The 18,031-nt window shown below is 31.7% G+C and overlaps 1 protein-coding gene across 3 annotated transcripts in view; it reads right to left on the bottom strand.

Moving 5' to 3' along the window:
- Positions 1–1,843: 1,843 nt before the first annotated feature.
- Positions 1,844–18,031, bottom strand: part of LOC134710343 (centrosomal protein CCDC61-like) — a 28,006-nt gene continuing 11,818 nt past the window's right edge. For 2 of the 3 annotated variants that reach the window (XM_063570684.1, XM_063570682.1), the window contains 10 exons: positions 16,995–17,211; positions 15,206–15,285; positions 13,262–13,548; positions 11,687–11,765; positions 9,262–9,350; positions 7,073–7,105; positions 6,420–6,556; positions 3,686–3,726; positions 2,840–2,925; positions 1,844–2,590 (listed from right to left, as the gene is read on the bottom strand). In XM_063570684.1, the coding sequence (XP_063426754.1) occupies positions 2,493–2,590; positions 2,840–2,925; positions 3,686–3,726; positions 6,420–6,556; positions 7,073–7,105; positions 9,262–9,350; positions 11,687–11,765; positions 13,262–13,548; positions 15,206–15,285; positions 16,995–17,211 (1,147 nt within the window). In that variant the 3' untranslated portion in view covers positions 1,844–2,492. The remainder of the gene's footprint in view (positions 2,591–2,839; positions 2,926–3,685; positions 3,727–6,419; positions 6,557–7,072; positions 7,106–9,261; positions 9,351–11,686; positions 11,766–13,261; positions 13,549–15,205; positions 15,286–16,994; positions 17,212–18,031) is intronic. The other variant, XM_063570685.1, reaches the window with a different exon arrangement.

Raw genomic sequence — 18,031 nt, 5'->3', positions numbered from 1 at the left:
TGAAAATGAGGTCAAGGTCAAATAAAACCTGCGTAACTAACATATAGATCATAAAATATTTCCTTACACCAAATATAGTTGACCTAATGCATAAAGTATTAGAAAAATAGACCAAAACTAAAAAACTTAACTTTGACCACTGAACCATGAAAATGAGGTCAAGGTCAGATGACACCTGTCAGCTAGACATGTACACCTTACAATCATTCCATACACCAATTATAGTAGACCTATTGCATATAGTATAAGAAAATTAGACCAAAACACAAAAACTTAACTATAACCACTGAACCATGAAATGAGGTCAAGGTCAGATGACACCTGCCAGTTGGTCATGTACACCTAACAGTCCTTCCATACACCGAATATACTAGGCCTATTGCTTATAGCAGGGCTTCCAAAATTTTTCTGAGCCAGCCGGACATTTTATATCTGATCCGAAATTTTAATGCCTAAGACAAGATCACAAAAGGCAATTATGGTAATCAGATGGCCATCCCAATGATTGACATTAAATTAAAATCGATATTAAACTTTACTTTGATATGAATTTGATGTTCTGACATAAACTGTTAAAATTGGCATTGCATCATTCAAAGTGTGCACATCAGCGTGCTCATATCTGCATTAGACTCTTTATTTGTGCAAAATGAAGTTGTCTAGAACTTTATTTTCGTGTTGAAAATCACATTTTTCAAAACCGGATGTTGACTTGACAATGGTAAAACATGGACCATAAACGGATACGTAAAATCCGTGTACGTTAACATAGAACTACTGAGCGAAGAAGCTCTTTCCACGTTATTTCTTCAACAAAATACTTGAAATGAACGTTAGATACAGGTATCAATGATACTTTTAGCATTTTTGAAGAAATGTAGGATGCATAATTGAATTTCCAACCTGTGCACATGCGCACACATGTTCTTGTTCATACAACGTAGTGCTGACGATTTTTCATTTAAAACGTTTTATATAAGCCTTATAGTATCTGAGATATGGACTTGACCACCAAAACTTAACCTTGTTCACTAATCCATGAAATGAGGTCGAGGTCAAGTGAAAACGGTCTGACAGGCATGAGGACCTTGCAAGATACGCACATACCAAATAAAGTTATCCAATTACTTATAATAAGAGAGAATTTAACATTACAAAAAATCTGAACTTTTTTTTCAAGTAGTCACTGAACCATGAAAATGAGGTCAAGGACATTAGACATGTGACTGACGGAAAGTTCGTAACATGAGGCATCTACATACAAAGTATGAAGCATCCAGGTCTTCTTCCTTCTAAATTAAAAAGCTTTTAATAAGTGAGCTAACACCGCCGCCGTAGCCGCCTGATCACTATCCCTATGTTGAGCTTTCTGCAACAAAAGTTGCAGGCTCGACAAAAATCTGGATCCTGATAGCAAAAATGCATAGATTATGAAGAACGAAAATATCCCATCTGTTATTTACCTCATACTTGAGCTGGCATGCCTTTAAGGCAAACATATAGTATAACAAGTGTAACTGCGAGCTACTGCTTACTGATGATACCCCCGCCGCAAGTGGATAATATTAATAGTGTAAAATCATACAAGTGTTTGGTAAACAGGAAGTTGCCGAGTGATGAATCTGAAAACGCATCACACGGTATAGCTGACTTAGATAAACATTGAAACCAAATTTCAGAAATCCTTGTATTGTAGTTCCTGAGAAAAATGTGACGAAAAATATTCATGGGACGGAAGGACTGACTGAAGGACAGACAGAGGTCAAACAGTATACCCCCCCCCCCCTTTTTTTAAAGAGGGGGTATAAAAACACACAATCGAGCCAATCAATGACATCAAATATTCTTTTAAAATGTATTTAATTCTTAAAATTGCATATTTAATAAATGCATGTCTGAATGGTTTACACAGCTACAGTTAAATAAATAAAATATCATATCTACACATAATGAAAAGTTTATCAGATTTATTATAAAATTGTATTTAAAATGAAATATGATTAAACTCAGAGCATGAATAACCCTGCTTGTTAAGCTTAACAAACAGTACAACAACTGTATGTAACAAAGTAAATATTGTGATACCCTTCTCATATATGGCATGCAAATAGGAAAACATGCAACATTATGGTATTGGTCATACAAATGAATAACATTCATGAAAGTTAAATAGACAGTGTACGTCGTTCCCTCCCGACTGGTACTAAAGTGGTTCAAACATATGCTTTGTAAAGTAACTAAATAATAATAAGTTAGCTCAGCTACAGACATTAATGCTACAAATACAAATATTAAATAACAGTTAATGCTGAATTCACCAAAGATTTATTTTATCAAAATCAAGAGTAACTCCATGGAGATGATCTTTTCTGTCAAACACATAATAAATAAGACTCAACATATAGAACCATGACCAGATGGACATCCAGTTTAATTGTATTAATAGTTTTAAAGTAGCATCAACTAATCAACACAATATAAATATTCCAAACTCAGTCTATACTACTTTTCATAAGTTGTTGAAGTTTACTAAGTCTAGCATCAATTTCAGAAATCTCAGCAGATCCATTATAGTAGTCACTATCTTCACCTACAATACATATAAAAATGAGAGTGAAATATCAAAAATATTAAAAAAATTAGAGTGAAATATCAAAACATTAAATAAAATGTATTTGTTCAAAGATCCTTGCATACATTCAGGCATGATGTTATTTATGCATTACAAATGTAATTGTTTAACAGAATAATGCCATAATATGGTCACTGAGTATGTAACTTCTATCAAAGTGTAAGTTTTCAACAGTCAAATATAATGTGAAACTTTCAAAATATATACCTGCACTATCTACATAGTTTTCTTTGTTCTTGACGCTTCTTTTTCTTTTTGTTCTGTAATCATTGTCTGGTGTACTTGATAATGGAGTGTTTAGTTAAGGCAAAGTTAATATATCAACAAACAAACATTTTATTGACAATACAGATCACTAGATTGAATATGAATAAACCTTTCACTTGAAACAAATTACAGGCAACAACTGATTTCTGGTCATTTTATATAAGTTGGTCTGTACCCTATACAGAGACCAGAACTCCTCATTGCCATAAAAAATCTCCAGTTTAAAGAGTTTATGAAATTAATGTAATTAGTCTGAAAAATCCCTAAAAGTGATGACAAACGATAACACACTAATTAATTGTAATTAACAAATTAGTTAAACAGCAATGTCAGAAAGAAATCATTTGTTGCAGTTGACTTTTCTTCTTGACACAACTATGTAAGCAACTCCACAAATCAACTTCCCATCCCATCACTTTTTCTAAGTTTTAACTTGGATATTCATGACAATATCTCATAAACCATTACTTCCTTCTTTAACATTATAACAAAGTTGGTACATGTATAAAGCATAGATGTATGTTCACTACTACTCCTAGTATGTCTGCAAAATAACCTTCAAAACTAGTGCAAATGTAATCATAGTCATCAAAGCTAAAATAGTGGAAGAAATTATTTATTTTTTATCTATATTGAAATCAAAACTTAACAAAACAGCAATGTAAACCATCAAACAGAGATGATTCATGTGAGTCAATTGCAAATAAATAAAAAAAACAACATTATGTTTGAATAGCAGAACCAAATCATTCCATTATTTGACTAAAAATACTTTAAAAAGGATATTCTTTCACATTATTCTTAGTCCTGCTTACTGTTTTCTGTGGCTGTAAAATAATTTAGAAATAGTTACATACTATTGATATACATTTACTCACCTTTTTTCAATTGAACTAAATCATAAATTAGTCATAACTAACAAAAACAGACCTTAGTGACAACTTAAGATAGTTTGATTGAAAGAAAAAAAGGAATTAAAAAAAAGTTACATATCAGTTGTCAAATAAACCTTTCCAACATATAAAAAGTATCACAAATAAATAGGGAATGTTTTCAATTGACACAGATGATGGATTGTATAATATATAAAGTTATAATAACATTAACGGTACCAATTTTTTCTGCACCAAATGTGCATTTCGACAATACATGTCTCTTCAATGATGCTCGTGGCAAAAATATGTAAAATCCAAAGCTTATATTAAAGATGAAGAGCTATAATCCAAAAGTTCAAAAAGTATAGCCAAATCCGTGAAAGGATTCGGAGTGATCCCACCCAAATTGAAACTTGATCTGAGTTTTGTGGTAACAAGCATTGTATATAAGTATCATTACATTTGGTTGAGGCAAACAAAAGATAGATGTGGAAACAAACTTTGGGATGTAACCATGGACATACAAACTTACAAGGGTAAACTTATTACCCCCTTCGCTACGACAGGGGCATAAAAACTAAACATTATCAATGCAGTGTTCTCCCCAGGCTGGTTTAGCGTCGTGGCACACTGACCCTATATTATATTCCTGTGATGCTATCATAATTTCAGCCACGCTAAAATTATTTTGAGGAAGCTATTTTTCTTGTATCTATCGTAAAACAATGTCCGATATTTTGAACTTTCATCCAATTACTGCTTGTGATAAAAAAAATTATATCACCTTTAATTGTAATCCCTTTAAGTCGGACAATAGAGGCAGTTAAGAGTGATTAAATTGCCCTTTTGGTAATTAATGATTGGATACGAATACCCCAAGCTGACACTTGTGACATGACTTATACCACGTGGTCAAATCATAAATTTCAACAAGCAGAAAATGTTATCAGAAAATCATAAAACAATTCAAAATCTACGTTTGCATAATGAAAATTCAAAGATACAAACGAATTATCCCTTTAGAAAAGAGGTTTGGTCGTATATTTTAACTACTTTAAAAAAATAACTTTCTTTTCCTTCTGGTACTACTTGTTAATCAAGAGCGTATATAAAACATTTTGGTTTTGAGCTAAATAAGTTTGATACTTCTTTAGAAAGTGATCATAATTGGATTAAGTTACAGAAATGTTTCATCCTTTAAATGCATTAAAAGCGTCATATGCATTATCAATCTCTTGTCAAACATTGTTTATTTTCGTAATTTTTACTTCAGCCGACATTAAATATTTGTGTAAACTACAGATTGGAACCGGACCAGATATGTCAAAAATTCGCATTTCGCGATGATAACTGCAGATGCACAAATTAAATGGGACAGTAGAGTAAGACAGAAAAAACAATATCAAAAGAGATTTGCTAGATCTTCTTACTAAATGTATTCTTTTTGAAAATGCATTGTTAATATACTGAAGCTTAACTTTTGTTAAAAATATATATCATTTTGATATAAAGAAACAACTTAAACTAATTCATTGAGTACCATGAAACAATGAATTTCATAGACATGACAAAGAAATAAATGAAATTGTATTGCTATATGATACTTTCTCTTCCAATATTATATAAAATTGATTCATTCTTCAGTTTGGTATGTACTAGGGTTAACTGGAACCACACATATATTTGACCCAAGAGGAAAAATAAATATTCTGTAACTATAAATGAATATAGAAAACATAAATTGAAACAACTGTTTATCATGGGTATATTTTAATTGTATTCTCAGTTATGAATTGAACAATATAAACATAAATCATAAAGGAAATAGAGCATTGATGTGGCATGACAATGAAATTGGAAAAAAAACAGTTTATTTCTTTTTACGCCAAATGTAATGCTATTCAAAATTTCTGGGGAGAACTCTGCAATGATCCATAAAAATGAAGTTAACATCAGTTAAAACACGCCAGGCAGACATGCACACCTTATAATCATTCCATACACCAAATATAGTTGACCTATTGCTTATAGCACCTTAGAAGTGGACCTTAACTTAGTCTGGATATTGTCCTTTTATCATAAACAGACATCTGTCTAAGTTTCATTAATTTCTAAGAAGGTTAAAAATGTTTAACTCTGACAACAAAATAAAGGATCACTATGTGTTGATTCCATAATAAATGTTATAGGCTCTACTGAAACAATAAATGTTCCAATTGATATTTTATCGTGTGTTTTTCTATGTTGTGATGTTATACTATTGTCTCAGTAAAAGGGAGAAGGTTTGGTACCATTAAAACATTTAATTCCGCTGCAAATGTTTGCACCTGTCCTAAGTCAGGAATCTGATGTACAGAACTTGTTGTTTATTTATGTTATTTATACATGTTTCTCGTTTCTCTTATTTTTATATAGATTAAACAGTTGGTTTTCCTGTTTGAATGGTTTTACACTTGTAATTTTGGGGCCCTTTATAGCTTGTTGTTCGGTGGGAGCCAAGGCTTCGTGTTGAAGGCCGTACCTTGACCTATAAATTGTTATTTGGATGGAGAGTTGTATCATTGGCACTCATACCACATCTTCCAATACCTACATTATACAAGTAGGTTATTAATACTTATTGATCTCAGGTTAATCTTACTTACAACATCTGGACTTGACATATATGAGTTTGCTGATCGATTGTTCCTGATTGACCGAACTGAATTTCTGTTGTAAGTTTTCAGTCTTGAATAAGATGAGTCAGAGTATCCTCCATCACTGTATTCACCTTGACTGCCAACTGAAATGACATACATGTGTAATAGAAAATCTAAAAGCAAGTTCATCACTAAATTGGGGATCAGACCATTACAGTAAAGCAATTGTCCTCATGGTATACATAAAATCATATCTTTATGAATGGAACTTTTCTCAATGAATGTTTCAGATTATTTTTTACACATATATTATTGTATTTTAATTGTTAGCTAATAATCTTAGAAATAATGGAAAATTAGGTAACAAATAATTGTAAAATACTGATATGTTATTGCAGAATTTTATTTCACTCAGTAGCCAGTGTCTTTGTACTGGCATGTTTTAAATGATAAACCAAGAGTAAAAATGTTCAAGAAAAAATTGTGTGACTGTCAGTACTTAAACCATGTTTGCGACTTTTAAAGTTGACCTTCATCAATTTGTGAATTTGGATTTCTAAAGTTTTGGTCTGATGAAACCATTTCAACTGAAATTTCAATTAGCATTATGTTACAAAGTGTTTTTTGTAATTTTATCTATTCCAAAATATTTAACTTACATGATGACGTCCGAGATCTATTTCTACTGCCCCCTAGAATAAGAATATACATTTTACTTCATTTAGAGCTAGTACAGTGATAAATAAACTCATCATAGATAATGGACATCATCATGATCATACTAAACTCTAAATTATACACAAAAAACTAAAATTAAAAATCAAACAAGACTAACAAAGGCCAGAGGCTCCTGACTTGGGATAGGTGCAAAATTGTGACAGGGTTAAACATGTTTATGAGATCTCAACGCTCCCCCTATACCTCTAGCCAATGTAGAAAAGTAAATGCATAAACAATATGCACATTAAAATTCAGTTCAAGAGAGGTCCGATGTCCGAAGATGTAACAAAAGAAAATAAATACAAGAGGCTGTCACAACGACAGCAAACCGGATTTATTAACATTTATTTGTGTCCTGGCAATATCACAAGAACCATTACTGATGAATGGTGAAAGTGAAAATCGTCAACATCAAATTTGACCTCCATTTTGTCATCAGTATCAATATAATAAAATTTGGGAAGCTTTGATAGAACAGTTCATGCGTAAGTGCACGGACACGACTGGAAACTCCATTTTTCAATCTTTCAAGAACCATAACTTTTGAACGGTAAAAGTCAAAATCGTCATTATTGAACTTGACCTCCGTTTTGTCATCAGTAACAACATATTAAAATTTGGGAAGCTTTGGTAGAACTGTTCATGTGTAAATGCACGGACACAACTGGAAACTCCATTTTTCAATCTTTCAAGAACCATAACTCCTGAACGGTAAAAGTCAAAATCGTCATTATTAAACTTGACCTCCATTTTGTCATCAGTAACAACATATTAAAATTTGAGAAGCTTTGGTAGAACAGTTCATGCGTAAATGCACGGACATGACTGGAAACTCCATTTTTCAATCTTTCAAGAACCATAACTCCTGAACGGTAAAAGTCAAAATTGCCATTATTGAACTTGACCTTCATTTAGTTGTCAGTAACAACATATTAAAATTTTAAAAGCTTTGGTTGAACGGTTCATGAGTTAATGCACGGACAGCATTTAATTGCCGCCCACCCGCCGTACATCCCCAAATCATTAACCACGTTTTTGTCACAAAAATCCAGTTAAAAATGACAATAATACACAAATAACAACAGACTACTAGCAGTTAACTGACATGCCAGCTTCAGACCTCAATTAAATTGTATTCTTTAAAGTTGCCTTTTTTACCATGAACATGTGCATAAATCATCCATAAATATAGTTCAAGTAAAATTAAGTTGACTAGTTTTACATAGAAAATTTGAAGTATTAAATCGTAGAATACACAAAACTTGCTACAAAAATATTATCAATGAATGAAATATGTAACAAAAAATATAATTATCCTTAGTTTAACCGTGACAGAAATATGAGAATTTGTGTTTTCTTTTAAATTAAACATCTTCATTTTGGATGGAAAAAAAATACATTTTAACTAGGAGTCTAATGTTATACTTTTCAATTAAATGAGATCACTTCAAAAATTTCTTTCATTTTTGAAGATTGAAATTAAAACTGCCAATTTTACGCATTTTGAACAAGTTTGAGAAATCATGATCAATAAAACAAAATTAATAGGTTCTAAGCATATGAGCATTCCTATCTTATTACTCTATTCATTTAATCAGATCAGATATGGCTTGAAATAATTCATGAACATAATCAAGAGACAAAAGACAAAAATAAGTGATAACGATTTATACTAACCACCTTATTATTAATTTACACAAATATATTATAAAACATATTCCAAATACTTGCAACTCAAAGAATCAATGAAAGTACTTTATTTTAATAAAATAGTTTACATGATGTAGTCTGTAAGGCTCAAGCATACTATTAAACTGTTCCTATATACATATTCTAGAAACCAATTAACCTTGTCACAGTTATTGCAGCCTGCCAAGAGCAGACATAAGCTGGTGCTGATATTTTGTTCAGGAGGGTTTTTCATGCTGAAATTCTGCTCTGGTTATTTTAGCTCTATTCATGAAGATTCCTGAGCTTTTACCTGAGTGCAAGATAATTTTCATTATCTATGACCTAACAGCTACCAAATAATGCAATATAACAGTCTCTGTACATTTACTAAAATATTCAATATTAGCATTCCAATATGTTTTGAACAAACAACAATAACATCCCATAAGTATCTTACCTGATAATTGACTATAATTTACATAACTTCTTGGTGAAGCTTTTGTCTTAACAGAATTTCCTGAGGTTTTTGATCTTGATGATCTTTGACTGCAATAGAAAAAAGAATAATTTTTAACATATGTTTTTGGTATATTTTAAGTATATGCTTAAGATACAGGAATAGGAATAACACTTATATACCTATATGGAGTTATTTTCATTCAGAACCATAGGTTATTCTTTTTCAGAATCAACCCGAACAATACCATGTTTCAATGAAATATACTCCAAGGCATAAAATAATGACCTGTTTGAGGTCATTATTTTCCTTGACAAAAATGCAATCTATAAAATTGAGAAAGGAAATGGTGAATATGTCAAAGCGACAACCACCCGACCATAGAGCAGACAACAGCCGAAGGCAACCAATGGGTCTTCAATGTAGCGAGAATTCCCGCACCCGTAGGTGTCCTTCAGCTGGCCCCTAAAAATATGCATAATAGTACAGTGATAATGGACGTCATACTAAACTCCGAATTATACACAAGAAACTAAAATTTAAAATCACCTCCCTTTTCCATAAACTAAGTTGGTACACCAAATTACTTACAATGTGTCTTGTATTTGTCATACACCGTTATCGGATGGTAACAATTCATTTTGTTTCTTTCTTCATGCAGTTACAGTAGTATTTTTATTGTGTATGGATAATAATTTTGAAAAGGTTTATATCTAGATTAATTAGTGAGTTTTATAATTTACTTCAGAATTATATTCGTCTGATAGTTTTTTGTTGCTGATTTGGGAATTTATTTTTTAAAGTTTAATCAATGATAGGTGTAAAAGAAATCTTCTTTGCCCACATTTTAATTTCAGAAACAAATATTAACGTGACCTTTTGTTAATTTATCGCTACACTACAGAAACATTATCATAAATGTGAGATGAATTTTAATGTAGACTTTCATAAAATAAAGCCAGGTTTAACATATTAGCGTGTAAGATTTTCAAAATCTTATTGAGTCACACTGAATAGGTAGATCGATTGTTGGTTGCTTGCTTAACATCCAATGGCAAATATTTCATACATGTTTAGGACGATACACACCTAATAGGAAATCATACTGTAACCTACATGTAATTATTTTCGTCTTCATGTCAGTTCTAAACTTTTTTTAAACATTATGTATACCTTTTACTCTATCAAGACATTTTTATATTCTATTGAATAACATTCAAGTAACTCACAAAAAAAAAAACCATACCCCCTCCCTTTTCCATAAACTAAGTTGGTACACCAAATTACTTACAATGTGTCTTGCATTTGTCATACACCGTTATCGGATGGTAACAATTTATTTTGTTTCTTTCTTCATGCAGTTACAGTAGTATTTTTATTGTGTATGGATAATAATTTTGAAAAGGTTTATATCTAGATTAATTAGTGAGTTTTATTTCACATCTAAATGAGCCTGATGGCGTTTTTAAACCTAAATGCATTAGAAAGGAATGTCTCACTACAGTGTGGTCTGTAAAATAGCATGCTACATTTTGCAAATCTTTATAAAAAAAAAAAATTTTGATGGTATATAAGTCAGATGCATATTTTAAGGTTTTTCTCGTCACAGAAGTCTGCATTATCTATAACATATCTTACAAAAGGTGAATTCTGCAATAACAAATTCCATAAAAATTTGCATCATTAATAGGTTTTGTATAATGTAACAATAAACAAATTATACCCCTTGCTCCTATATATATAAAGCAATGGCAAAGTCAACAATTTATTCAGGAAAATCCTTAGGATCTAAACCAGAGGAGTAACCAGATAAAGCAACGTCAAAGTAGTTCACAATTTGATAAGGGGACACAAAATAATTTGGATAAAAAAGTAGAATGTAGGTGCACAATGGTATTATTTGGTGAAGATTCTGAGAAGTTAATGTCATGCCAAAGTAAACCTGAAAGTCCCTTTGATGAAAAAATACAAAAGTGCTTCATATTAGTAAGTTTCTGTGAAAAATCTGAACTTCTGACAAGCATTTCAAGAGCAATTGCAGATACTTATAAACGAAGAATGAACAAGAACAAGAACATATTTTATAACAAATTAGGGGGCACCATGGGTGATTGTGTTTAACAATATAAAGGGACATAACTAAAAAAACGTAAGGATGATGCCAATCAAAGTCAAACTTGATCTGAGTTTTGTGGTAATAAGTATTGTGTGTAAGTTTCATTACATTTGGTTAAGGCAAATCAGAATGCATGTACGGACAAATGTACAAAGGCAACACTTAAAAACCCACCTCTACTGTAGGGGCATAAAAAGAGGAACAGAAGGATGAACAGATAGATGAATAAAGGAACAGGCATCACTTTATATTGTATGTTTCAGAAAGCAGGTGGCTAACATTGGTCAGCAGATAGACTTTTCATCTTACTTTTTTAAATTAATTTCTTTTTTCTTTCTCTCTTGATCTTTTATATATGCTGTTGGGTCAAACCTTGGATTTCTAGCACCTACAAAAATGTAAAAAACAGTTTATTAGATGCATAAAACATAAGCTTTTTGTGAAAAATATAAATAGGTATATAATCATAATTATTTCGTTCTATTTTAAAGTCATAAAAAAACTAAAATTAAAAAAATAATGCATGTGTTTTTATATAACTCAATGGATAGTTTTCATTATAAAACTTATCTACATATACTTTTTTCTGAAGAAAATTCTTTAATTTGTTCATATTTAGAAGAAGTTTACTTATTTTTAATTGCTTCCTTATTCCCCCGTCATATTTCCGTATGCAAAGTGACCTCAGTGTGACCGATCTCGTAAAAATCTGGTGATCGTAATACCCATGAATGTCCTTAAAATAAACTATTATCTGATTGTACATGTTAAACATGTACTCAATATCCATGCTTTTTCGTTGATTGTTAACTTACAGGTGACAATCGTTAAACTTCGGCTTCAAAACACAAACTTTAATTACCTGCCATATTTTCAAAACAACACTGACCGATTGATAAAAAAATTGACGATTATACGAAAGGAGTAAGTTAGGTAAGGGCCATATTTGGCCCCAATTATAAAGTTCATAGTAACAAGACAATAAATGTTTTAATTTGCCTTAAAGGCATGCTAGAATGTTAAACAGAACTGTTTTGGTCAATGCTTAATTCTAACACGTTGATTTTTACATCCAAAAAAGGTCAAGATTAGGGATTTTGGTGAAATTTGACAAAATCAGCTAGATTTCAACCAAATAAAGGACCAGGAAACATAGAGCGCAGGCGTCGACAAGCTTCAGATTCAAATAAGACACGTGAAATGTCTTCACAAACATTATTTCAAAAGATCTTTGTTGTCGATGTATGCGCTCTATGTTTCCTGTCCAGTAGTCTATGGAAATTTACCCATTTTCATTGATTTTTTCGTGAAAAATCAATATGAGTACAACTTGTGACGTCATAATGAAACGCAGAAACGTAAAATTTTCAACAAAATGGTTTATATCCTAGCTAGTCAATGTATTAGCTATAATTTATCGTGATATTGGTCGGTAAATCAGAATTTGAAACTTACACTAAAAAAGGGGGCCATTTTAGTACCTTATCGAACATACTCCTTTATGTGAAAGAAAATGATAAAATCGTGCACAGAATTCTAAGTTTTTGATGTTTGTGCATTGGTTCAAGAATTGGAATAACATTATTTTTCACCGGTCACTTGTTTATTATGAATTTAATATAGGAGCAATTAATAGGGGAAAATATGATATATGAAGGATAAACACAGGTCAACAATCTAAAATGTATGTAATATCAAAAACAACCATATAGTGTAGGAGCAGTGCAATATAATGGGAGGGGATAAATTAAATATGTAATGCAAATGAAACTTTTGTAGGGTTTTAATTAGAAAATCCATGAAATGCAGTTTTTAAAACAATACCTAACAGTATCATTTTGTTTAACAGTTTTATTTAATTGTTTTATCTAAGATTAATTTTACCAGCAGGTGAAGGAGATGGAGTTCTACTTCTTGGTCTATGTACATTGTTCCTAAATGAAGAAGATGACTTGTCACTTAGTCTACTTCTATCTGGAGCTGATGATGGTCTCTCTTTTGAAGATCTTCTTTCTCTATTTAATGATGAATTCCTTACTGACAAACGATCACTTGACCATGATCTGTCTCTAGATAATGACCTCTCCCTTGACATTGATCTTTCCCTTGAATTATACCTTTCCCTAATTGGAGGTCGTGATGATCTCTGAGGTGGTGGTCTGATTCTATCTCTACAAAAAACAAATAGTGCATCTATATTTATGTGAATTTAGTTTTTTAAAAGGGTTTGATTGACCCCTGTGTTGTGTCCTGCTGCAATCAGTGTTAAAATGTAACAATGTTTTCCCAAAAAACTAAATTAAAACAAGAGTGTGTCCAAAGTACACAGATTCCCCACCACACTATCCTTTTCCATGTTCAATGGACTGTGAAATTGGGTAAATAATCTAATTTGGCATTTAAATTAGAAAGATGATGTAATAAGCAACATGCGTACTAAGTTTCAAGTTGATTGGATGTAAGCTTTATCAAAAACTACTTTGACCAAAAACTTTAATCTGAAACTTGCACTTTCATGTTCAATGGACCTTGAAAATGGTGTCAAAAGTCAAATTTGGTCTTAAAATTAGAAAGATCATATCATAAGCAACAAGTGTACTAAGTTTCAAGTTGATTGGCCTTCAGCTTCATCAAAAACTACCTTGACCAAAAACTTTAACCTGAAGCGGGACAGACAAACAAACAGATGGACGGACAGACAAACGGACGCACAGACCAGAAAACATAATGCCCCTCTTCTATCGTAAGTGGGGCATAAAAATGTTTGCTTAGGATGCTATTTCTCTTGATTATAAGTTTAAAAACCTTTTTTGGGGGCAGCAACCCAACAACCGGTTGTCCAATACATCTGAAAATTTCAGGGCAGATAGACATTGACTTGATAAACAATTTAACCCCTTGTCAGATTTGCTCTAAATGCTTTGGTTTCAGAGTCATAAGCCAAAATCTACATGTTACTCCTATATTCTATTTTTAGCCATGGTGGCCATCTTGGTTGGTTGGCTGGGTCATCGCACACATTTTTATAACTAAATACCCTAGTGATGATTGTGGCGACCTTTGGTTTAATTTGGCCCTGTAAATTCAGAGGAGAAGATTTTTGAAAAAGATTACAAAAATTTATGAAAAATTAGTAAAAAATGACTATAAAAGGCAATAACTCCTTAAGGGGTCAACTGTCCAATTTGGTCATGTTAACTTATTTGTAGATCGTACTTTGCTGAACATTATTGCTGTTTACAGTTTATTTTTATCTATAAAAGTATTCAAGATAATTACCAAAAACGACAAAATTTCTTTAAAATTACCAATTCAGGGTAGCAACACAACAACCGATTGTCCGATTCATCTGAAAATTTCATAGCAGATAGATCTTTACTTGATAAACAATTTTACATCGTGTCAGATTTGCTCTAAATGCTTTGCTTTCATTGTTATAAGCCAAAATATACATTTTACCCCTATGTTCTATTTTTAGCCTTGTTGGCCATCTTGGTTGGTTGGCTGGGTCACCGGACACACTTTTTAAACTAGATACCCCAATGATGATTGTGGCCAAGTTTGGTTAAATTAGCCCAGTAGTTTCAGAGGAGAAGATTTTTGTAAAAGTTAACGACGACAGACGACAAGTGATGAGAAAAGCTCACTTAGCCCTTTTGGCCAGGTGAGCTAAAAAGGAACAAATGAAAATTGTATACACTAGATTGTGAATTTTATATAATATATATAAAGTAGTAGAAATATTGACAGCCAATATTGTTTCTTTGGTTCTTTTTTTTAAATGCTATTTTTACTTAATGAAATATTATTGAATAATGTGTGTGCTACCTTTTATATACTGCTAATTCATTTGTTAAACTTTTCACTCTTATTCTTAGGTTTCTTTCTGATGCCCTCAGTTCCTCAACCTATGAAAAGTTATAAAAAACATGTTTCCATTAATGACAGTGTTTATTTTCATCATTTCAGTGGATTATGACTCCTTAATGAAGGAAATATCTTAAATAAATTACCCTTTACCCAAAAAGAGTAGTCAATGAATCAAGGCTTCCAAAATTTCCTGATGACAGCAGGACATTTTACAAAGAAATATTATTGATGGTCAATGATCAGCTGGATTCTTAAATGTAACTGGAAGGATGCATAAGATATATGTGTTTAAGTAATTAGAAGTGTTATATGCAATAAAATTATTTATGACTGTTTTGTTGTCTTCATTCTTAAAATAAATAAATATTTTCCTCGGTATTGTGTCATTTTTCTGTGTATTGAGAACCAGCATTGCATCAGTCAGCTTCAGTACCTGACTTTTCTCATGTTTTTGTTTTTGTTTGTGTTTAAATAATCTATCTATCTTCTCTCTGTGGGTACTTTAGTTACACTTGTTAATTAAGGCCATATTATTTTAAACTGTTGATGACAACTGGCTTTAATTGTAGTACAGCTTCCAAAACGGTCATATATTCCAGACATGACTGAAACTTTCATAAAAAGACCGGCTGCTCTCAGCCTCAAACGGTCATATAGAATTGTTTTTTTTCAAGGCATTTTTCATAAAACGGTCATTCCAATTTTGACCAACTTTCGATCATTAAAAATGTCCGTTTGGGTTTTGGACATGTCCTCTTGGGCATACTATTTCACAAAGATATTTCGGTCATAATTGGGTTTATTACAACAGATGCAGCATATTTAAGATTCTTTGAAGTGTCTCAGTTAGTCTAATTCTCTGGGAACATAAATGTACGGCTTGGTCTTTAGCTTGTGTACATCAATAAAAAGTAGAAAAAACATGTTTTCTTTTATTTAAATAACAACAAGCTGTCAAACAATTATCCCTTCAATAAGTTATATTGAAGCCATAAATCATTCACTGATTACAGGTTTGTTACCTTTGATGAGGTGTCCTTAGCTTGTCTCTTTATCAATAGAACTAATGATGCAAAACAAGGTACACAAAGGTGATCAGGTAAAGAGGTCAAATATGTAAGCGTGTACTGAACAACATCCTATTGAATCACGCTTTATAGATATTATTTTAAATGAGCATTCAGTTTAACAAAGTTTCCTGATATCTAAAAGTGTACATGCAAAGGTATGGATGAAAGTTTAGAATCTGCAAAAATAATAACTGCCAAAATATTAACCGCCAAAATATTTAGTTTACTTTATTCAAGGTAAATCATGAAATTTTACACCTGCGAAATAACCCGCTATATGGTAATACATGTATTCATTTAGTTAAATGTATAAGATTCAATTTTTACCTGACTGACATTTTTTTATCAAAAGTTAATTTCCAATTAAGAGACATAAATTCTGAAATTTTGGTCTTGAATCTAACAATTCAGTGAATAAATTGTATACTCTTTTACAACATTAATGGATTGTCCAGCAAACATATCCCAAACAAGATCATGCTTCTAATGACTATGGTATGGTGGAGTCTTTGAAAACCATACTGTATCTTCTTACTCTTATAATGTGACCTACTGTTTTGTTTAACAACATACTTCCTCCAGTTAATCTCTATAATGTGACCTACTGTTTTGTCCAATCACTAACTTCCTCCAGTAAATCTCTATAGTGTGACCTACTGTTTTGTTCAATAACTTACTTCCTCCAGTAAATCTCTATATTCTTGACTTCGTTTGGTTGTTGATCTTTGGTGTTTTGTTTTTTCCTTCATTAAGTCTTCTTCCAAACTTTTAGTAAGAGCTTTAAGAATTCTGATCTCTTTCACAGCATTTCCTGTGGAGGTAGTTTTGACTTCTCTTCGGAAATGAAGAAACTCAGCCTCTAGCTCTTCTTTCTCTTTAAGCATCAGATTGTAGCTGGAAGTAATCATACTCAACTATATTTAGTATTTCATAAAAATAAATTTTCAAAGTTTGTGGTTCTTGGTGATATAGGGTCAAAATATCTAAATCTGTTTACAAAACAAATGTCACCTATTTGAGTCTAATTAGATTTTTTTTTAATTTAGTTGTTATTTGCTTTGAACTAGCTGTCAGTAACTCTGAGTACTCTCAGATTTGTACTTTTTTTTTTATTGTTGTTAGAGATGAGGGATGGACCCTTACCCTGCCTGGTCGGTGTTTTTGTATGGTGAATTTCCGTTCTCTTTTGTTCTCATGAGTTTAGCATTTTTTGTAGCTGATTTTTAAAGTTTGATCTTATGTTGTGCTGTTACATGACTATCTAAGGTTAGGGAAGGGTTGAGAGCTTATGAACATGTTTAACCCCGCCTCATTCTTTATGTGCCTGTCCCAATTTAGGAGTTTGTAGTTCATTTGTTGTGGTCATATTTATTTTGTTGTTAATTATGCTGTTAGTTTTCCCAATTGAATTGGTTTATATCTTTCATGTCAGGACCTTTTATAGACTATTTACTATAACATGTGGGGTTAAAGTTTTCTGATTGTTGAAGGCCTTACGGTTGCCTGTAATTACATGCATCCACTTCATTTGAACTTTGGTGTATAGTTGTCTCATTGGCAATCATACCACATCTCCTAATTTTTATATTGATACAATTTTTACTCAGATGATACAGTGTTCAATTGATAAGATGGAAGAACCTTAATGGTCAAACTCTTTGTATCACAGATCAATAAATCCAAGAAAAGATGGGAGATTTTTAGATTTAATACA

The sequence above is a fragment of the Mytilus trossulus genome, chromosome 3, assembly GCF_036588685.1.
Source record: "Mytilus trossulus isolate FHL-02 chromosome 3, PNRI_Mtr1.1.1.hap1, whole genome shotgun sequence".
In the NCBI taxonomy this organism is placed as follows: Eukaryota; Metazoa; Mollusca; class Bivalvia; order Mytilida; family Mytilidae; genus Mytilus; species Mytilus trossulus.
This window is presented reverse-complemented; position numbering and strand designations above follow the sequence as displayed.